The sequence below is a fragment of the Homarus americanus genome, unplaced genomic scaffold (assembly GCF_018991925.1).
Source record: "Homarus americanus isolate GMGI-L3 unplaced genomic scaffold, GMGI_Hamer_2.0 scaffold18703, whole genome shotgun sequence".
In the NCBI taxonomy this organism is placed as follows: Eukaryota; Metazoa; Arthropoda; class Malacostraca; order Decapoda; family Nephropidae; genus Homarus; species Homarus americanus.
Window position 1 is genome coordinate 2,449,889 of NW_024749779.1, and position 22,979 is coordinate 2,472,867.

General features: G+C 39.1%; 5 protein-coding genes and 3 non-coding genes across 8 annotated transcripts; 3 read left to right on the forward strand and 5 right to left on the reverse strand.

Annotated features, from left to right (window-relative positions):
• Window positions 1-1,087: 1,087 nt before the first annotated feature.
• Trnap-agg lies at window positions 1,088-1,159 on the reverse strand. The gene has a single exon. It is a non-coding gene; the product is annotated as a tRNA-Pro (tRNA).
• A 1,605-nt stretch (window positions 1,160-2,764) lies between these two features.
• On the forward strand, window positions 2,765-4,063 carry LOC121853900. The gene is made up of 3 exons (XM_042348293.1): window positions 2,765-2,921; window positions 3,139-3,397; window positions 3,702-4,063. Exons 2-3 carry the CDS (start codon window positions 3,144-3,146, stop codon window positions 3,814-3,816), a joined length of 369 nt encoding a protein of 122 aa, XP_042204227.1. The 5' UTR covers window positions 2,765-2,921; window positions 3,139-3,143; the 3' UTR covers window positions 3,817-4,063.
• A 1,889-nt stretch (window positions 4,064-5,952) lies between these two features.
• On the forward strand, window positions 5,953-7,159 carry LOC121853898. Its single transcript, XM_042348283.1, has 3 exons — window positions 5,953-6,060; window positions 6,192-6,450; window positions 6,889-7,159. Exons 2-3 carry the CDS (start codon window positions 6,197-6,199, stop codon window positions 6,989-6,991), a joined length of 357 nt encoding a protein of 118 aa, XP_042204217.1. The 5' UTR covers window positions 5,953-6,060; window positions 6,192-6,196; the 3' UTR covers window positions 6,992-7,159.
• A 492-nt stretch (window positions 7,160-7,651) lies between these two features.
• Trnap-agg lies at window positions 7,652-7,723 on the reverse strand. The gene has a single exon. It is a non-coding gene; the product is annotated as a tRNA-Pro (tRNA).
• A 1,648-nt stretch (window positions 7,724-9,371) lies between these two features.
• Window positions 9,372-10,534, reverse strand: LOC121853888. Its single transcript, XM_042348268.1, has 3 exons — window positions 10,473-10,534; window positions 10,028-10,286; window positions 9,372-9,779 (listed from the first exon to the last, which is right to left on the reverse strand). Exons 2-3 carry the CDS (start codon window positions 10,279-10,281, stop codon window positions 9,677-9,679), a joined length of 357 nt encoding a protein of 118 aa, XP_042204202.1. The 5' UTR covers window positions 10,282-10,286; window positions 10,473-10,534; the 3' UTR covers window positions 9,372-9,676.
• A 2,114-nt stretch (window positions 10,535-12,648) lies between these two features.
• On the forward strand, window positions 12,649-12,720 carry Trnap-agg. The gene has a single exon. It is a non-coding gene; the product is annotated as a tRNA-Pro (tRNA).
• Window positions 12,721-13,423: 703 nt separating this feature from the next.
• LOC121853869 lies at window positions 13,424-14,463 on the reverse strand. Its single transcript, XM_042348246.1, has 3 exons — window positions 14,400-14,463; window positions 14,016-14,274; window positions 13,424-13,825 (listed from the first exon to the last, which is right to left on the reverse strand). The coding sequence occupies exons 2-3, from the start codon at window positions 14,267-14,269 to the stop codon at window positions 13,723-13,725; spliced, it is 357 nt and encodes a 118-aa protein (XP_042204180.1). The 5' UTR covers window positions 14,270-14,274; window positions 14,400-14,463; the 3' UTR covers window positions 13,424-13,722.
• Window positions 14,464-19,302: 4,839 nt separating this feature from the next.
• On the reverse strand, window positions 19,303-21,054 carry LOC121853794. Its single transcript, XM_042348163.1, has 3 exons — window positions 20,947-21,054; window positions 20,351-20,664; window positions 19,303-19,824 (listed from the first exon to the last, which is right to left on the reverse strand). Exons 2-3 carry the CDS (start codon window positions 20,659-20,661, stop codon window positions 19,710-19,712), a joined length of 426 nt encoding a protein of 141 aa, XP_042204097.1. The 5' UTR covers window positions 20,662-20,664; window positions 20,947-21,054; the 3' UTR covers window positions 19,303-19,709.
• Window positions 21,055-22,979: the final 1,925 nt, after the last annotated feature.

A 22,979-nucleotide genomic window follows, 5' to 3' on the forward strand; every position in this document is an offset into this window, starting at 1 on the left:
GACAAGTCAGAATATCAACGTTGCTTGACAAACGACAAGCGGCTGACCCAGTCCTGACAATGAATGTCTCAAGACACTTAACCATCATCCACCAACACTACACTAAATCGTATCTGAAAAATGAATCCTGCAAAAATACGAAATATGAGGATGAAGTGGAAGGAAATTTCCAATACAGTAGAACTCTTTAGGCAATTGTACTGTATATATCCATGTAAAGCTGAGAAGGAGATCCTGAAGATTTTTTTTCACATGAAATACAGTCATATTCACCTTCGCTCTCGGACTTTGGCAAGTTATATCTACCAAATGTAAAATCCTAATTTGCTGCAATATCTTAAGCAGAATGAAGAGCCTGGCGTTCCTGTGTCTTATGACTGCAAAATCTTTATGGAGCTGTCATTGTTCAGTACCAAGAGAGGAATCTGAAGGATGCTTCAATACCGGATATTGTGTGGGAACAGCCCGAAGGACCCACAAAAATAGGGGATTGGCTGTTCGAAGAAAGAGTTCTGCCCAAACAACACTCCCGGTCAATTCGAATGACTTCTTTACCAATATGCATGAATCAATGTTATCTATAGCTTCCAACAGTCCAATGTTAAACTGCCACCATAAGGAAGCTAACACAGGGATTGTTGTCCACATGCTGCCTACTCTGGAGTAGGGAAGGCAGGTAACTCAAATAAGAATTGTGGACACATGTAGTTTCCATTCTCGTGGATACATTCTATGAACGTACAGCAACTCAACCAATGGGTGACTTCTGGGTAACTTCTGGAATGGGTAAGAGTTACAAACACTGTAACATATATAATATCTGTTTCATCCTTGGTGAACAAAACAAAGTTTTGACAAAATCGAGAGCAGCTTTCGTTTGTGACGATTCAATGCTATTATTTGCATATGGAGACCAACATGAATTTTCGTGATTTCACTGAAACTTGCTGAAATTTGTCCTTATATCCTAAGAGAACTTTACCAAATTTGGTATACTTTTATCTGCTATATGAAGATAACTAAAAAAAATAATTGATGTTAAGCGATTGTACTACAATAAGAATTTTGCTTCACACGAAAATAATCAGGGCCTGACCGGGAGTTGAACCCGGGACCTCTCGCACCCTAAGCGAGAATCATACCACTAGACCATCAGGCCGATATACTGTGAGTCTAATATACTAGTATAACTTTCTATACTATAAGTGTAGCAGACGCGCCACTCGGTGGGGGAAATGAGAAGGGCTTCCGGTTACTAATTCACCGAGTCTTACGTTTTCTTTGCAACTCATGAAAGAAAATGAATTAAAAATTTGGTGGAACTAATCTATTTCTCCTAAGCTTATTACAAGTTTAATTTCAATAATTTAACAATACATTTGACACTCAGAAATTATTGTAATAAAACAGTAAATATTTCACTGAAATACAAATATTTCATAAACGTATAAATCGTGTAGATGCATAATAGTCTAGAATTCAATCTGTAGCAGACTGCTGTGGGAATAATACAGAGTTCTATCGCTCATATTTGTTTTATTATTGTTGAATTAGTATATTACTAACCTTTTTACACGCTTAAAGACCTTAGTTGTTGAAGTGCAGTAATAACATTATAACAACAGTGAGAGTATAGGGAGAGATAAAGAAAATAAGTGGAACAGATTTAATATGCTTGAATGGTGAGTTAACAAAGTGCAGATACAGTGAGTCGGAAGTATTTAAGGGATTCAGGGGTAAATTGTATCATATGAGTTACATATCCCCACTTCTGGCGCCAAAGCCAAAGTGCCGTGTGTTAAACTCGTCCAGTTAACAAGCAGGTCTGTTGGCGATCCTCCGCAATAGATTGGATGAGAGGCCTTCAGATTCTCTTCTTGTACTGTAGGTCTCTCTCTCCACAAATCTTTTCACCTGTTTATTTTAGTCTGTATTAAATAATCTATCTGCTATTTTCATCTTCCAACAGTATTAACAGGAAAACATAAGGGTGAGGATAATAATGTAGTTCTGACGTCTTTAAGTCAACACACTTTCAGTTTCATTCATCTACAGGAGACTCGACCAGGAACTTTGTCCCGGCGTGTAATACGATGACTACAACCAAGTATTGTACTTTCTTGAGCAAAGTTATGAGAGTGTGTTAGTATTTAAGTTACTATTAATATGTGAACATATAATTCACATGCAAAACGATCTGAACATATGCTCATGTACAGTCTCGTTCAACACTGCTGGAGACAGCTGGCAATTCAGGGCCGTTTGTTTATTATAGTATGTAGTAAAACTTATGAATGAATGTAAAAGGTTATCGGTGATTGGTTACTTAGTTCCCCGTTGCTTAATTAATGGTTGGGCTTTGCTGTTTCGTATTATATTATACTACGTACTATAGTAAACAAACGGCATTAAGTTGCCAGTTGTCTCCAGCAGTGTTCGAAAAATCTTGAACGAGACTACATATACCGTACAGTATATATATATATATATATATATATATATATATATATATATATATATATATATATATATATATATATATATATATATATATATATATATATATATATATATATATATATATATATAAATATATTCTGGTAGTTCCGCATGTCTGACCACTATTAAGCTCGATGCCTACGACGTCACCAAATTCTTAGAACGCGACGTTTTCTTTTCCAGGAAGAGGACGCCGTTGGCTACCAGGATGCACACACACACAATACTGCATCCTTCACCACCCTCACGGGTCAGCCCAGTGAAGGTGCCGCCACAACATCCGGTCCACTCGCTGTGGGGATGACAACAAACCTTTCCCTTTGTGGTGGTATAAAAGATTGGACGCACCAGCCAGTGTATCATTCAGACACCTAACATATACATAGTTACCTCAAGGCCGTTCCTACACACTCCTTTATCAAGTAAGAAGTTTTCAATCTCTTATTCATAAACATAAATCATAAAGGATATAAACTCAAACATGCATGCACTATACTACCATAGAATACACGTTTAAAGACCTTTTTTGTTAAAGAGCAATAATGCATTTAATTATAACTTCAACAACATAAGTGCACAATAATTATGCCTGCAGTTGATGGTCACAGCTCAAAACACTGATGTACTCTTTCCTTACAGTCGTTATGGCCGTCAACGCTCTCGCTCCCATCATGTACCAGCTGCAGGAAAGTCTCCGTAGTGTTGACCTCGCACATTGGGTCAGCCAGCTGGACTTTAAGACGGTGGGTTTCCTGGCGGTGGTGGTGGTGGGTGTGGTCTTCCTGGTGAACCTGTTTACCAAGTCCTACGCTCCCTATGGCAGGAGTCTCTTGTCCTCTGCTGCCCACGCCTGGGACAGCAGGGATCATCTGGGACTCACAGGTGTCCTCAGTGGAAGGTGAGCTTTATAATTTGTAAGATACATCACTGCCTTCCGTGTTCCTGTCTTCCATACGTTTCTTACTATTGAATGTAATTAAAGTTTCAAGAAAAGCTTTATATAATTCCAGGTTATTAACCGAACGCCTGGTGGTACAAATGAAGCATGAAGCGCGAAAATACATTTGCACTGATAGTTAATGTACTTGGATTACCTTGTCGTGCACAATCATATATTATCTAAATATTAAACAATAATGTATCTTGACATCTGGCCCAACATAACATGCTAGAGTATCTGACAATTAAATTCTTTCCAACAGCCGGTCGCTGGAACCTTTGTCTAATGTCCTGGACGCCCTGGCTGACGCGGTGATGAAGTGGGAAGAGCCTGAAGTCAGCACTATCAGGAATCGTGTTCCTTTAAGGTTTAGCTAAAGTCTTCGCCACCTTAATGATGGCGATGAAGGAAAAAGAGGAATTGGAGGACGACAGTGTCAGTCGCCGTGAACCATGAAGCTGGGTTATTCAGAGTACAAACACCAGAGAACACAGCCTACAGCAGGGGGGGCTCTGAGGCATAAGCCGTTAAGTCGTGAATCACGGCATCACTCCAACCTTTAGTTAATAACGCTCACATTGTTAAGTTATTGTTAATAATTTATTGAATAAAATATTAATTTTATTATTTTTTTCGTTTTGCTGTTTACTATCCTCGGATTTCTATGTTAAAATCTTATTAGTTATAAATTTGACTCATTATTGAATATTACTTTATATTTCACTTCAGAAACAAGGTAGATTTATTAATATAGAGGAGAGAAGTTGTTTGGTAGTTTATTTTCGGCGATTATGTTAGTAAAATATTTGTTATAAATGAACTTATTGACCAATTTCTGATTAATGTGTTTTTACTCAAGATAAGATGCCTTAGCTATAATTCCTCTCATAACAGTTACATTGGGAAACAGAATAACATACAGTATATGTATAGCAAATACGTGGTTATACCAACATCTATTGTTATTTTGAACAAAAGTTTTTATTGTTTTTTAAAAGTTCGACTGAAGTTGCAACTTACAGATAGTTACCATGAAATGTGAGATACAAAATAATAGAAAAGATAAGGACAGGATTCAGAGAAACATAATACTGTTAACACAATTATCCCTCTATGGCGATCTGTCCTGCACCAGTGTTTCCACCCACGCAGCTGGATTATTGACGCACACTACTGCACAACACGAGTGTGACTTGAAGTTGAACCACCAGGAGTTCTCTCACACTGAAGGAGCGTTATACCCTCAAAAAAAGGCTTAGACCTATTATAACACATCTAGGGCAGCTGCTGACTCTGGCTTCCAGTAACTAACTCACCTAGTTATAACAGTAAAGCAAGTTTGTTTCTATGTATGATAGTTAAATATCAGGTTTTATATGGTTGACATATTCCAGATTTTAACTGTTAAACGAGACATATATAATATTGATTTTGTTAAGGTCTTAATTATTGTAATATATTTTTCTAGATAAGGTTTAGAATCAAAACAATATTTTGGGTAATAAGTACAGTAAACTAATGTCAAGCTCAAATGAGATACATACATGTGTGTGTGTGTGTGTGTGTGTGTGTGTGTGTGTGATTGACCGGATGATGTGTTTGGTAGTCTTTGTATTACTTATATATTCCCAAAAATTTTAGGACCAATAACAGAGGTACGATGTATAGTGTGTGTGTGTGTGTAGGATATGGTGTAGTATTGTGACGTCACGAGTCAACACACTTTCACTTTTATTCCCATTCTTAAGAGACTCGACCAGGAACTCTGTCTCAGTGTATGATATAGTAACTCCATCCACATGAACTCCGAATCTAATTGGTATTATCATAAGGTTGAATATATCTATATATTTACAAGGGAATTATGAACTGAGGATAAACTCATCACTTATCATTTATATTTTAGGGTTTTCTTCACGGCAATAATTCCAACAGAAGTTAAATCAAGCTAAGAAAATTTCCTGCTCAATTTATGATCAAATATATATATATCAGTGTTGCAAAAAAGGAAAGAATACAATGACAATTTTGATTAACCTGAGATCGTTTTAAGATGTTAAAGTAAAATTATAAATAATTTAATTCAGTATTTGGAGTTTCTTACTAACCATATCTTAAGTTTTCAAAAGTTATTGTTTGCATTAAGTTATTTCTATCCCCTCCCTCACGTACCTAACAACTTAGACAGCTATTACGCCCTACGCCAGTGACGTCACGTGATTCGAGGAACGTAACTTTTCCTCTTTCCAGAATGATGATGACAATAACACCCGGATGTACAGCTGTGATGTTGTACTCCCTCCTGTTGTATGACTCTCCAGAACCAGATTTCTTGCGAATAAATATCAATTGTGGATTAATACAAAAATATTCAGTGTTTCATTACATAAAACACGATGGCAATAATTACTTTCTCCTACTTACCATCCTCACGGGTTAGGCCAGCAAAGGTCCTTAACAGTATCCGGTCTACACTTTGTGGGAGCGACAACAAACCTTACATTCTCCTGTGGGTATAAAAGACTAGACGCACCAACCAGTGTGTCAGTCGTCATCTAACATTCGCTTTGTTACCTCCTGCTCCTTCTCACATACACATACCCGGTAACTCATTAAATAAGGTAAGATCTTCCGTGATTATGATACTCAGAGATTAATTGTGAATTTTATGAATACATCGAAGACTCGTAATTTACCAAGATTTATTTCATATTCAAATCAACTCAAACACTCTTGTGAACTATCATTACAGTCACTATGGCCGCCAACGCTCTCGCTCCCGCCATGTACCAGCTGCAGGAAAGTCTCCGTAGTGTTGACCTTGCACACTGGGTCAGCCAGCTGGACTTTAAGACGGTGGGTCTCCTGGCGGTGGTGGTGGTGGGTGTGGTGTTTCTTCTGGACCTGTTCACCAAGTCCTACACTCCCTATGGCAGGAGTCTCTTGTCTTCCGCTGCTCACGCCTGGGACGACAAGGATCAGCTGGGACTCAAGGATGCCGTCCGAGGAAGGTGAGCTTGGTTATATCTCCGTTGTGTTAAGATTTTTGACCAACTTCGTCTATGCCTTAGGTATAGACAAAGAATCAACGCTCTTGTAACGTGAAGAACACTTAAATATTCGTGAAATTTTTCGTACAGTTCCAAATATTAAGATTTATTGTATATTTTTTTTCAGTTGACCGTATCCGATAAACAATAAGTTACTTATAAATATAAAATGAGGTAAACAATACCAAGGCTTATGTACCCTTATACTGTACTGTACTGTACTGTTTTGTACTGTACTGTACTGTACTGTACTGTTCTGTACTGTACTGTGCTGTACTGTTCTGTACTGTACTGTACTGTACTGTACTGTGCTGTACTGTTCTGTACTGTACTGTTCTGTACTCTGTTGTACCTTGGTTTCAACTTTGATAAATAACTAACCACAATATACCCCAACAGCCGCTCTCTGGAGCCTTTGTCTAATGTTCTGGATGCCCTGGCGGAGGCAGTGATGAAATGGGAGGAGCCAGAAGACAGCACCTTCAGGAATCGTGCACTTTGAGACTTCAGATGAAGTCTTTTATATCCCGATAGAGACGGTGGAGAAGAGAGGAACTCGTGGTGGACAGGTCCATAAATCACGCCATTATCTCAAACATTTGTTCATAACATTCACTTCGTAATTTATTGTTATTAATTTATTACAACAAATAAAGACTTTAAAGAAAATTATTTGTAATTGAATATACCACGATCCATGCATAAGTGTCAGTTATGTAACTCTACTGCCAGATGTATAATTTTCTAGGAACAATGGCTCTCTGATGATAGCCTCCAGAAATCTATTGCACAAACATGTACTGAAAATGGTGCAAATTTCTCTTAGTTCTTAGTTTTTTTATAATAACAGCAGCTGAACGCAACGGAAATGAGATGCTTGGTAAAACAATTGTTATTTATGACAATTTATTAGTGGTGTGCTTTTGTAAATCGAGTGCTGGGATAAATAACTACAAATACTGCCGAAACACTTAGTACTGAAAAAGTAGACCCATGTAAGTGTTACTAAACATATTTAATATTTAAGGAGCTTTAACCAAATTTAAGTAATGGTGCATTAAACTCAGCCCTCATTTAGCGTAAGTGAGTTTAATAATCAGGTGAATTAAACGGAAGTTCCTAATATTCCTCAGATCCAGTTTACCTTACACCAAAATTTTTCGGGCCTGACCGGGAGTTGAACCCGGGACCTCTCGCACCCTAAGCGAGAATCATACCACTAGACCATCAGGCCAACGTTCTAAGTTATATACTAGCCTACATTTCTTTAGATCAGCGGCTACGCTCGGGGCTCTCTAGTTATTAGCTCAGAAATATTTACACGTTTACATTGTAACGCTTGAAAGAAATGGATCTAGAATTTGATAAAATAAACCTAAGTTCATTTTTTTTAGGATATTGCATGTTTTATTTCACTAATTTATTCCACTATATAAATTGATTAACAAATGAAAATTAATAAACAACATAAACAGGATTTGTGTAATGGGTCTGGAGCGATATCAGAGGTAAACCTGAAAATTAAGAATTCTGTTAATAGAAGATAACGTCTTTCTTAACCCAAGAAAAATAGTGATCATAATGAAAGTTTGAAAAATGCATATTTATTGAGTTATGACCCTTCTTGCTATGTCCCACCAGGGCTACGAAGCAGAGGGAAATCGTGGACTTAAAAACAAAACTAAAAGAACCTAACCTTACCTAACCTAATCTGGTCACTTTACTCACTGCAAACAGTGGCATACGATTTAGGCTCGTAACCCGAAACAGGTAAATGATTTAGGCTAATTTGCCGGGTGTTCACAGAATGTTAGCCGAAGAAATACTATAAAGTCATGAGGGTTTTCAATTTAAAGGAATCATATTTTTTACGACTCTCTTGTCCTGAACACTACCTTCAGCTGTAATGTCTCGTCGACGCCACAATAAATACAGTATGTTAGTGGAAGTTGACTTGACTGTGGGTGTTTTTTTTTTTTCGTCCAGTTAACCAATATAGTTCTTTGTGTGGTAGGCTAAGTGGCTGAATTTGAATGTTTTGTTTTATATATATTAATGTTTTCTTTACTCAGTGTTTCTCTTCCCCGTTGGCTGGCTGCTAGACTCTGGGAAGTTACGAGTACAGTACTAATAAGTCAATTGTTAATTAAAAGGCAAACTGAGTTAAATGAGCAAAGGCAAAGTTTGTTTTTAGGGGAAGGATGTCTTACAATCTTTCTTTACCCAGATAGGAAATTCTTGGACCCCACCTCATTTGCAACTCTTCTCCCTTTCGAGTCTCCCGAAGGCGTGAATGAAAGTGAGTGCGCTGACTCATGACGTCTGCATTTCACCATTATTTTCCACATGCGATTTTCTTCACCAGTTTAGCTATTCCTGCGATATTTTCTTCAGAAAATATCATAATGAATGCGAAAATAACCGAACTAACAGATGACTGTGCAGTCAGTTAGAACCTTCCACTAAGCTGGTTCACTGGACGACTTCACTCTACCATGTTATCGACGGCTTTGGCAACTAGTTGAAAAGACGTACCTTACATTAAGCTCCATTTATGGCTTTAATTAATTATCATCTTGATAACAGCTTCATTTTGTACCTGACTGCTACCACTTCATAATTAAAAGTTCACTGTAACTTACTAAATAATATTGCAAGTGTTGCCTTTATATTACGGAGGAATTTGTATTTGTCTTGGTATATTTCCTCTGAATTTCGATAAACTTCTTTAGCGGAAACGAGATCCCTTAAATATTTTATTCTGGCTAACGTCTAACGATTATATTCAACTGAGGGGAGCTAAAGGCCTAATGGGTCCGGTTCCCAGGGTTGAAGAGTTTTATATACGGATCCGAGGATACAAATACAACAACAAATAAATCTTAATGTAACAGGTATATTTTGTATAATAAATTAAAAACAATAAATATACAAAATGAGTTTTATAAACATATGCTTGAGGTAAGTCATGCCGTGATTCACGACATAACAACAGCCTCTAATGCAGCGCGACCTGCTGAAGGCCATGGCTCTAGGTGTTTATAATCTGACACCTCCAGCTCCTTCACCGCCTCCACCAGAGCCGCCATCACAGCACTCATGATTTACGTCTACTGATGGTCTCTTCCTTGAGTTCCCCCTCTCCTTCATCACGTCCATCAATATGCCAAGGACTTAATGTAGACTTTTAATGTGCACGGCTCCTGGCGGCGCTGCCTTCAGGCTCTTCCCACTTCACCACCGCCTCAGCCAAGGCGTCCAGGACATTAGACAAAGGTTCCAGCGACCGGCTGTTGAAAAAAAAATATTTGTTAGATACACTACTGTTTGTCACTAATTTATTAAGGATGCTAAAACTACTGTGTGGTGGATGTTTTATTCAACGGAAAAATGATATGTAATATATCATTCGAAATATCTTGATCTATGTGACCTTATATGACTGAAAAAAATTGCATTCATTCAGATATACTGTCTTTAGATGGCAATTAAGAGACAGGAAGACAGAAGATAAAGTGATACAACTAACAAAGCTCACCTTCCACGGATAGCGCCTGTGAATCCCAGCTGATCCTTGTTGTCCCAAGCGTGGGCAGCGGTGGACAAGAGACTCCTGCCATAAGGAGCGTAGGACTTGGTGAACAGGTCCAGGAGAAAGACCACACCCACCACCACCACCGCCAGGAGACCCACCGTCTTGAAGTCCAGCTGGCTGACCCAGTGTTTGAGGTCAACACTACGGAGACTTTCCTGCAGTTGGTACATGACGGGGGCGAGAGCGTTGATGGCCATAGCGACTGTAAGGAATGTCCATATTATTTTGTAAAGTTCAGTAATCTATTTGCTCTCTGAGAGTTCTTACATGAAATTATATATTTTCTCCCCTGTGTATGTCAGTGAAATGAATGTATTGTGAGCGACGAGAATATTCATATTCTTCATTGTTTCTAATGTATCTGAACCTATGACTGAGCACTTCTTACATTATATAAAGGAAATGGATGTGGAAACTAATTTGAGGTAACACGGTGAAGGTTGGAGGCTGACTGATGCACTGACTGGTGCGTCCAGCCTTTTATACCACCACAAAAATGAAAGGTAGTTGTTCATCCCGGCAGCGGGTGAAGCGGATGTTGTGAGGGATCCTCACTGAGCTGGACCTTGACGATAATGTGTAAACTGAAGTCATTAAGAGTAATCCTCTGTTATAGTTTGAGAAAATAAACCCCATCTCTTTATTATTTCACCATGGATATTTCTACACAAGAAATATAACTCTGGGAAAATATTTCGACAAAACAAAGGATTACATCCTGGTGGACAACGTCGCTTTCTTCCAGGTAACGTAAGTCATGTGTGAGTTTGGTGGCGCCTTCGGTGTAAGGCGTGATAGTCGTATAGTCTGGGTGAACTAATGGAGAAGGACGACAAGAAATAATTTGAAATGAATTGCCTTATAATGTATTTAGTCATTAAGGATCAGCGCCTTAGCATACCAACCCAAGGAAGGAATGCTTACTTCATACTAGGATCTCGTCTCTCACATGAAGAGATCTAGGGAGTCTTGTTGTTATAATGTTATTACTTCGCTTCATCAACGAAGGTCTTTAAGCGCGTAATATGGTTAGTAATGCACTCGTCCAACAACAATAAAAAATGATGAGATAACTCACTGTGTAGAGGGAGTCTTTTATTTCGAGTGAGTAAGGCTGTATGTAAAGAAAAATAAATTAACAATGTCGAAAATAAAAAACAAATAAAAAATAAATCGGTGGTGGGACAAGACAACATTTCCCCAAGAGTTCAGGGAAAATAATCCCAATTTTCCCTGAACGATCTTTATTCTCTTCTCTGGGGCAAAGAAGGTCCTCTAATTTTAGGGTAAATTTATTCTGCAGTGATATGATTTTTTTTTTATATCCATACAATAATAACTGAAATACCAACCCGCTCTCATAACTATGCTGAAAACCAAGCGTGTACTGTACATAGCTGTAGTATTGGTATTACACTCTGAGACATAGTTCCTGGTAGAGTCTCCTGAAGATGTGAATGAAAGTGAAAGTGTGTTAGCTTTTGACTTGAAAATTACATTATAATCATCACCCTTATATTTCCTGTTGAGTACTGTTGGGAGATGAAAATAGAATAAAGATTAATTAATACAGACTAAAATAAACGGCAGAAAAACGTTAGTCAAGAGAAACGGAGTGCACGTAGATAATCTGAAGGCCTGAAGTTTAACACACCGCACTTGGGCTTTGGCGCCAGAAGTAGGGAAATGTGGGGGGGGTGGGGGGGTGGGGGGGTGGGGAGGGGGCTGGAGGCAAGCTGCACCCTTGAAATGTAGTAATCTAACATGCCTAAAAACTCGTCTCGATTACGTTACAGGATTTAGACTCATATGGTATAATTTTACCCCTGAATCCCTTAAATACTTCCGACTCACTGTATCTGCACTTTGTTAACTCACCATTCAAGCATATTAAATCTGTTCCACTTATTTTCTTTATCTCTCCCTATACTCTCACTGTTGTTATAATGTTATTACTGCACTTCAACACCTAAGGTCTTTAAGCGTGTAAAAAGGTTAGTAATATACTAGTTCAACAATAATAAAGCAAATATGAGCGATAGAACTCTATTATTCTCATCTACGCGATTTATACGAAACATTGTAACAGGAATATTGAGTATTTTTATTTTATCTTATTCGCCACTTATCAGCTTACTAGCCGTTTGGGCGGTTTATCCAGTGTTAGTACAGGAGGAAACTGAGGACCGGGAAACCTATGGGTAGTGTGGGTCACATAGGATAACACCCTTCTCACGTGTGTCAGTGCCGAGGCTTGAACACTTGACATATTAATTCCGAACCACATTCATGAAATATTTGTATTTCGGTAAAATATTTACAGATTTGTCATAATAATTTCTGAGAAGCGAATGTATTGTTAATTAAATTATTGAAATTAAACTTATAATGGTCTAATAAGCTTAGGAGAAATAGATTTGTTCTACTGAGTTTCCAATCCATTTTCTTTCAAGAGTTACAAAGAAAACGTAAGACTGGCGCTGAGGCACCCCCTTCCCCCAGTGCCGCAGCTCGCACAGTGTACTATAGAAAGTTGTTCCAGTATACCAGACAAACTGAACAGCGGCCTGATGGTCTAGGGGTATGATTCTCGCTTAGGGTGCGAGAGGTCCCGGGTTCAACTCCCGGTTAGGCCCGTTTCTATTTTGGTTAGCCTTTGGTGTTATAAACATTTTGGTAAAGATAATGGTGTGAGCGGTAGAGGATGGAACGGATTACTACTGTCACCGTTTAATCAGTTTTTACCTGAAAATTCTATGAAACATTTTTTATAAGTTTAACTTCAGTGGAACTTCAGAAAATAAAGCACTCATACTATTCACAACTCTAATAAAGGCTGATGCTTGTCTTCATTTCTTCCAATTCTTAACTAATCTTTCCCTTCTCTAACCATTAGTCTTCTTTCACTTGCTCTTCTCTATAAAAAAAAACCCTGACCTAAATGCTTGGTAGTTTTTGAGGTCAATCAGTTCACCTGCGGTCAACATATAGCACCCATGTTCAATAACAACCTATAATTCTGATGATATGTCCATCTATTTATAGAGTGGAATTTAGGAGAAATATTTTTATTACTTAATGTCAAAGTTCACGTTTTACCCCTCGATATAAGACTTACCTGTCTTAATAAGTTAGAGACATCGATAATTCTCTTCTATTTCTTTTACAAATCTCAATCGAAATTGGTATAACCATTTTGGTTGTCTTGCCAGAACTATTATATAAGTCTGTCAATCACCTAACCACCTCCTTTCATGGGGTATGTCTGAGGCACTAATGGGTCTTTATCTAAGCGAATAAAATTTTCATACATGGAACCTGGGATACGAAAATAGAATGTCTTTGATAGGAAATGTATTTTTTTACATAATAAATTATTAACAATACAAATAATGAGTTAGAGAACAAACATTTAACAAAGGGTTGTGATTCACGATGTAACAACAACGGCTTATAATACAGAGTGACCTGAGTATAGCTGTGACTCCTGATTCTAACACGTCTTTCTTCTTCACTGCCTACGCCATTGTAGTCAAAACCAGCTTCATAGTTTACGACTACAGGCGGAGACGTCCTCGAGTTCTTCTTTCTCCTTCGTTGTCACCATCAGGGTACAGTAAAAAACTTAATCCAATATTTCAAAGTGCACGGTTCTTGACGGCGCTGGCTTCAGGCTCTTCCCACTTCAACACCGCCTCAGCCAGGGCGTCCAGGACATTAGACAATGGCTCCAGCGAACGACTGTTGAAGAAATTAGCTATATGTTACACCGATACTGTATGTGCAAGCAAAATACTTTAAGTACCTCGAGATTCGGATCCAGAAATATTTGGTGTTAAAATTGTATAATTTGGGACAAAATTATACAATGTAGAAAAAGTAACATACGAAGGTATATCTTATAATGCAGAAAAGGTCTAAAAAAGCTCACCTTCCACGGACGGCATCGTTAAGTCCCAGCTGATCCCTGTTGTCCCAGGTTTGAGCAGCGGAGACCAAGAGACTCCTGCCATAGGGAGCGTAGGACTTGGTGAACAGGTCCAGAAAGAAAATCACACCCACCACTACCACTGCCAGGAGACCCACCGTCTTAAAGTCCAGCTGGCTGACCCAGTGTTTTAGGTCGAAGTTGTTGAAGCTCTCCTGCAGCTGGTACATGACGGGGGCGAGGGCGCTAGTAGGCATGATGGCTGTAAAAAGAGTTTGTGTTAGTTTATGAAGTCAAGTAGTTAGAACCAGTATACGAGTATGTCACCGAAATAGTTAATATTTCTCACAATTCATTAATACACATTAAACACAGAGTTCCTCTTACTTTTCTAAACGAAGTGGATCTGGGAGTGTCTGTAAGGTAACAGGGTGAGCGTTGAAAGCTAACTGATACTCAGGCTTGTGCGCACAGCCTTTTATACCACCACGAACATGAAAGGCTTTGTGGGTATACCCCATAGCGGGTGGACCGGATGTTGATGTTTTGCAGGGGCGTCATGACCTTCAGAGGCGAGCCAGTAAGTGGGTGACAATATCAAATGGATTTGTTATGATATATGTTAAAAATTAGGGAGAAATAATTATTTTAACCTCCGAATAACAACTAATATTAAAGAGTCCTGTTCCTGTTTTACAATGAAAATCAAAGAGACTGAGTGTTATAATATCTCAACTGAAGTGACCAGTGATAACAACAGTTGTGATTCATTTATGATAATGCAAAACTAAATTAAATTTGTCTACGACTTTTGTATGATATTGGAAAACACTTAGAAATAATACTACGATCACGCACTGTACAACAATGAATAGAAATATGTTTTGTACACCTTGGACAGTAATAAACACTAGAGAACAGGAGTTTGTTAATCTCTGCAAAATAATGAAGACAAAATAGCAGGACTTCTGTGATTTTTGAAAATAAATATTGACACTTTGTTGTTGTATTAATAAAACTAAAACCAAGATACAAGGAAGGTATATTTAATGAAGCAGGTGAATAACACAGACATTCAAGGTTGCAGAAATTGACGCTATGACGGATGCATAATCTTCAAGGTGAACAGAGGCATTCATTAAAGCACAAGGTTAACTGGGGAAGAGAGTGAGAGTGACTCGTGGAAATATCGTGTCAGGAGTACAGGTAATAATGAACTTTTTCTTGACGACGGGTCCTAGGTCGTGGGTCACCTGGCTATGTTGATGAGGGGGTCCAGGGTCGTGGGTCACCTGGCCATGTTGATGAGGGGGTCCAGAGACGTGGGTCACCTGGCGATGTTGATGAGGGGGTCCAGGGTCGTGGGTCACCTGGCCATGTTTATGAGGGGGTCCAGGGACGTGGGTCACCTGGCCCTGTTGATGAGGGGGTCCAGGGACGTGGGTCACCTGGCCCTGTTGATGAGGGGGTCCAGGGACGTGAGTCACCTGGTCATGTTGATGAGGGGGTCCTAGGACGTGGGTCACCTGGCCATGGTCATGTTGATGAGGAGGTCCAGGGATTAAGAGACAGCACTGTTAGTGGTCTGCACTAATTACAGCAATACTGTGTAAGGCGAATGTATCAGCTGAAAAGACAGACTCTCTCTCTCTCTCTCTCTCTCTCTCTCTCTCTCTCTAAATTTAATACTGTGGTACAGTACAGGCAGCTCATTATAACAAAGGTAAAAATTCACCTTATATTCGTATATTGATTTTAATATTATCTCTATATAAACTATATATTATACGATGTCTCACAACATATTTATGTGATTTTTGTAGTGAATCTCCGTCTAATGCTTCCACCTCTGATTGTTGTGTTGACACGGTCAGCACCTGGAAGTGTCGAGTCTTTTAATTCTTTATTTGTGTGCTCTTATTTCCTGTAAATCCTAACCAGAACTTTCATGACAATACTCGGTACTGAATCTTATTGTGGATTCATTGCTAAAGTAAAATGTTCAACAAAACATTATATATCAGTGAAAAATGTTTAAAAATTTTCTTGGCATGAGGTCAATATATGAACCCGGTAAAGAACTGAACATCTTTGCCTCATGCTCACCAATAGAGTAAATCACTAATGGATAAGAAAACGCGACTCATTAGGTCACAAAAGCTACAGCCTGATATTAAACTAAGACTCTGAAGCAATTACAAGTGTTTCCTTATTCTCAGTACCTGGAGAATGTAAGCGTCAGAGCCTCTGACAATCCGGATCCAAGATTATAAAAAGTATTTCCTTTCACTGGTTCTACACAATACTTTCTATTCTCGGTACCGTAAGTCATGTCATAAGGTGGACCTTACCAAAAGTTTCCTTCTCATGACCTCAGCAGCGAGCGTCTCCTTGTTCACGCAGACGTAATAATAATAATAATACTAATAATACCGGTAATAACAACAAAATACATCACAATGTCTCCAACAACGACAATCATCAACGAAACAAAATGTACAATAACAATAGCATTAACAACATAAACGATAATGATGACAATATCTTCACTCCACCCATAGGGGCCAGGTAGCTATGTTATCAGAATATTTTGACGAAAGAGTTGCGTAATCCTAGATCCGGGTGACCCCCTTGTGGCGTACAAGACGTATCCTGTGACCTGGTGTATGAAGGCGGGGGAAGGGTGGGAGAAGGTGGGATTGGGTGAGGTGAGTGGACAGGTAAGAGAGAAGAGAATGTAGAAGGGATAGTAGAAAGAATAGATGAGGAAGGATGAGAGAGAGGATAGCGGAGTCTTGTGGAATGAAGTCTAGCCGAATAAAGGGTGAAATATATTACATGTGAACAATAGGTGGCGTTAATAGAATGCAAGGAATATGGAAGACGAAATAAGGAGATGTGAAAGTGAAAGTGATGTCGGGAAGAAGGTCGATAACCGTTTGCCAATGTTGTATGGCCGTATTAAAAAAATGGAATGAATGAGTCACACACACACACACATACACACACACACACACACACACACACTGGCACACACCAGATATACACATAACCAAGCCAACAAAATCCTCCAAACACGAACCTTTTCATAATATTCAACTTCGTAGTGTAAATTTACCTGATACATGACAGCTGTAGAGTTTTGAGAAGTACTGTCACCACGTTAGGTAATGCTTAACTCTCTTATTCATAATTTAAGTAATATCCTGTCGAGGTGTGGAGTGTGTCAGTAGCCCCACCTAGGGACTCCCAGCCCATAGTTCCGGCTCAAGTTCTTACTTTCATCGGCCAAGGTCACGAGATGGTAAGGTGGGCGGGGCCGAAATGAGGAGAGTGACAGACGTAACAAAGACAGCGACCAAGATATAGAGTCAGAGAAAGACAGACAACCTGAATAATAAACAAATACATATGCACAGAGACAGAGAGAGAGAAAGGGAGAGGAAAGAGCACGTGAAGGGCTGTCAGTAGATCCTGTTTTGGACCCGCAGAGCAGTGAAAGGAAAACCCTGACTCACACACATAAACACACACCTCCACCTCCCAGACTACATCATCCCACGCTACAGTTTAGTTACTGTTCGGGTTTAAGAATTCGCAAATGGCAATGGTCGCACTATGGTCTATGAGTGTTGACTCAACACCAAAGACAAATACCTTATTCGTATGTATATATGCTGGGACAAAGATTAATCCTTTATGCGGTAATGTAACCCTTAGGTATTTTATTCTGGCTAACACCAGACGATTTTTTTCAGCTGAGAGAAACCCCTGCCCTCTAGAGGGTAAATCACCTTTATTAGCTATTAAGATAACTACTCCCTCATATCATCTTATTCAGCTTTCAGGAACCACAGCCTTGACCACCCAATACTAGACTTCTCATTCACCATCAGTGCCAGTCACAGCCAGGACATGGAGCTGTGCATAATAGTCCCTCCTCATGACAACAGAAAACACAACTATCTCCTGTAATAAACAGTCAGTTGAACTCCTTGTACCCATTATACTTCTACATTTAATTTAGCATTATTGTGTATTTTTTTAACTGATCGTTGTTATCATAACTGTATTTAACTTAACAGTTTGACTTCCTTCCGGTCATGATTTGGATGATGTCATTTGACTATAATATTTTATTTAATCGTTTCCCTTTTTAATGTCAATACATACGTGTGTTTCATGTGTCTGAACATTGTTGTTTATAGCTGATAAAGAAGAATAAGTGTCAAGATGTTCAACTTTCTCCCAGCCTCGACGTTATTACGTACTATAGTGCATCAATGCGCTTAGCCAGTAATAGCGCTTATGTGTATAGTATAGACAAGTGATCGCGGGCCCTTCGTGCCCGGTGAAAGTTTGAACGCTCGTGCTTGCCTAGCGTACAGCCAATGAGGGTGCGCCAAGTCCGTAGACTTGCATCGTTTACCATCGCAAATAAAATGGTTAATTAATGCCTTCTTAAAGAAACCATCGACATGGGACCAGGTTTGTTCCACTCTACGAATTTTTTGCGATTTTTTCACCAAGTTTGATGAAAAACGATTGTGCCGTTTCGGCTGCCCAGAACAGACACACAGACAGACAGACACACACACGGCTATTCCTATAGTATATTAGATTAGTACAAACACTGACCATCAACAACTTAAAATTTAATAATAGATAAAATATATATCACGATCTTTGAAACTTCCTGTATATCTCCATTAAGGAGTAAAAAATTGCAGGAGAGGGTTAATAGTTTCCCAATAACTCGTATAGTCTACTGAAAAGTTCCACTATTTTTTCATGACTATAATTAACAGAAGAATGTCATTGTTTTCCCCTTTAGCAAGTACAATTTATAAAGTATCTTACATTGTTCATGTTTATAATTTACAAAGTAGTGTTGTTATTGTTCATCTCTGAAAACAGATTTCAAATACTGTCTTGCTACTGCTTTTCATATTTTTAAATACGGTTTACAAAATATTTATTGTTCCTTCCACTGATGAGCATAGTTAACATGACAGTGTATTATTCTCCCCATTACTACGGCTGTCAGTCACCTAAAGCATCTCAGGTAAACTATTCATAACCATAATTTTTCTTGTTTTATATATGATGAAAAATATGGGCTATTTCTTTATATTAGCAAACAAATTGTGCAAGACAGATTCATGAGTCAGATTCAAGGTGATGGCTTGCCAGCATATTTCAAAGAGCCTTTCATCTTATCACTCTATTCTGTCATACTTTAGAAATTAAATAGTTTTGAAGGATAAATATACAGTACATACACACGAGAGTAGGTAAGCCAAAGTGTATTGCTAGTACAGGTAACTTACATTGAAATATAATAAATACAACCAGTTAAAGTATTTTTGTAGAATATACGCGGCGTTTATCTTTGGCCAGCAAAGGTCGCCATACTCATGTTAGCGAAGCTTGCCCAAAGAGGAAGCGATATGAGGTCTTAACCATGATAGTCCAGTGGTGAAGACAGCCTGAGCGAATTTGTCGATTTTAGTTTTCTTTCTTTTTCCTCTATAGTAGAATAGAATGCCTTGTAACTAAGAGACTGAAATATCTGCGACGTTTATCAAAATGTGAAGAGGGGGTGAGTCGCCCGGCAGTTCTGGACCACCAGCTCACCCCTTGACGTTCCCAGTCCGACACCCCGACTGATTACATGCCTGTCGTAGAGGGTACTCATTATAGGTCCTTGCTTTGCCTCGCCTGAGGGACGTCATTAGTCTCTAGATCCTCGTACTTAAGGACGGCGTCGGCTAGGGAGTCCAGGATCTGTGTCATGGAGTCCAGGCCACGGCTGTTGGGAGAGGGAGAGAGGTGTGAGTGGATTACTTGTTGTACACCCGTTGAAATCACCATAATTGTTTTGCTTAATAATTGCTTTGTCCCGCTTATACAGTACAGTATATATATGGTAAAACCACAATGAATGAGTCACGTTCGAATCGGCTAATGCCGATTGAAAGGATTAAAATACAGGTGTAGGGCCTTCGTCCAAATACTATTTAATTTAGATAGCTAATAGGTATGTAGGTAGATGATAGATAGACGGATAGATATATTGGATTGATCTGTGACTAATGTTAATAATATATTAATAACGTTAAATACTTTGAAATTTACTGAAAAGAATGTCAGGTAAAATAATTAATTACACCACCATTAATTGCACCGTCATACGTTAGTTCAATACCATCAGTCACCTGCATCTCACTTCGCCTTCACCGACTTTTAGTTGACAAAAATTTCAAGACTCCTTTTCGTTATGATATCTCATGACTATGTTACTAATGCTAAGCAACAGTGACGCCAACACTACTCACCCTCCACGGACGTAGGGGTTAAGACCCAGCTGCTCCCTGTGGTCCCACACCCTGGCGGCGGTGGTCACTAGACTCCTGCCGTAAGAAGTGTAGGTGGAGGAGTCGTCTTGGTAAGAAGAGTATCCGTAGTTGAGCAGATCAAAGAGAAATATGCCCACCACTACAACTAGGGTCAAGAGGCCCACTGTTTGCAGGTCAAACGCCTTGACCAGGCTCTTGAGATCGAAACCGAGGGTACGGAGGCTCTCGTCGACCTGATGCATGACAGCAGTGGCAGCGGGCAGGGTGCTGGTGACCACGGTGGACGGCATTGTCTGATGTAGGAAGGTTGGGGGATAAGTAAGGTGAATCAGGGATAACTAAAGCGTTTTTAAGTAAATATGATATGAATTATAAGAGGTGACCTGTCGTTTAAAGAACATTTTTACTATATGAAATAAGAAAAGTATAATGTCAGCAATATTTTGATATATATATAGGCAAATTAAAACATCAAGTTAAATTACAATGAATGCTCCCTGATATATAATTACCATTTGAAAGCCTTAAAGTACTGTATTAACGCAATCTTTCTTATTAGAGGAAGAAATACTCACCAAAATTTGTGTTGAGTGAGGGAGATAAGTTGTAATAGCGATGGTGAAGGGGAGGACGCTCGGCACTGACTGACTCCTGACCCGGAGTGTGGTCTCTTATATACAGCCAGCACCAGCACCTGATGAAAGGTTCCTCGTGAAGTCTCCATCCGGGTCTTTGAACTGAGTCGCTGCTGAAGGACGAGTGTGAGCGAGCCTTATCAACCACGTCCTCCACGCCACCTATTGTACAAGTGAGATGTTCGTCGGAATACACGCGACGCAGCATATCAACCCACTATAATGTTTTCTGTAGATAGAACTTTTGTAGCCAAATGGGTAAGAGTACACCAAACATTGGTTAAATGCATCAAAACTCTTTTACAGTAACATCAACCACAAAACCACCATGACCAACATCAAAATATCCAAACTTAAAATCGAAGTCAATGTAACTTCTCTGAATTAGTCAATTTTTTAAAGATTAATTTTCTGTTATTGAACATGAATAAAGGCGTGATGCTAACATACAATTTGACACAGATTATACAAGATTAGAGTATAGAAGCCTTCAATATCGTGCCCTCAACTGCAGAACAGGGTAGTTTATTGCTTTCGGCCCTGGCTGCCTGTCTGTCTTTCTGTCTGACTCTTGTCCCTAAAATAAATGGAGATTGCGTTTGCGGATTTGCACCACACCTGCCAGCTTTAACCAACATCAGACAATGTCCACGTGGTAGAATTTCACCAAGTGTTGCCATGGTAAAAAGTTCGCGTAATGATAACAGTGTTTTTAAGTGGTAAAGATTCACGGGGAAGATTTTACATTCGCTCGGACAGTGTTTGATTAGATATTTTAGGTGTTGCTGCGGTGTTAACACTTTACGGTATGGCTGCATAAGTGGATGTGGTGTGTAGGAATGGCGAGTGGAGGTGTGTGTATGTAGATAGATTACATACGTACATACATACATACATACAAAGATACAGACAAATAATGAGGATGTGTACGAGGTATGAAAGAGTCACTAACATAATTGTCAACAGAACGTAGTGACTCATCAGAAGGGAGCGGTGAGTGCGTCTTCCTTGCGCCAGAGAGAAAGTAAGAGTTAACTCAGAGACAGCACCAGCGAGGAGTAGTGTACGCCAGTTAACCTCCCCATTCAGTAAACCCATTGAACTGCGGAGTTGAGGTGTACACACTCACGCTCCCGGCCATCATTTTCAAATTTTCATTATTATTGCCTTTATTATGATTATTATTATTATTATTATTCACTTGTTAAGATTTAAAGAGTGTCGATGTGCTGAGTTTTTTTTTCCCACTAGCCTCCCTCCCTTGTTCCCACCCTCTCCCGCTCTCCAACTGGTGCGTGAAGCTTTAACAGGATACTCATTGGTTACTCCTCGTGTTTATCACAGAACTTTTTACGCAAGGAAGCTCAAGTTTGGACACAGTAGTGGCAAAGTGTATTCGATTTTTTCCTGTTTTTCTTTGCCTTTGATTCGTAAATTTTGTCTTCATTTTTTACCTATAATTTACTCATATTTTGTGTTTACATTATATCATGTTGTTAAAAATTCCAAATTCTTTTGGGAAGACAAAAACGTTTGACGTAGGCATACATATGTTTTTCTTTAATTTTATAAAATACGCCCATCAAAAATAAGCACGCATATACTCGTATATACGTGTGTGTGTGTGTGTGTGTGTGCGCGCGCGCCCCTCCCGCACTAGATGTAGCCCCCCAAATGTGCAACATCTGTGATCGTCTCTGTCGGTCCCGTATCGGCCTCTTTAGTTACCTCAGAACTCACCAACCTAGGTGACATCCTTAATAACTCATATCGTTGTATCATAGTTGGATGTTAGTCATACTCTATTGAGAGTGACAGCAAAGTAGTAGTAGTAGTAGTAGTAGTGTGTGTGTTACACCCCGACCTAACCTTGGTAAGGTTAGGTTAGGTTAGGAGCCCTTTTCACTAACTAGGTAAAGTTAATTAGTCTAACGTAACTCAACCTAACTTAAGCTAGGTTAGATTAGGTTGGG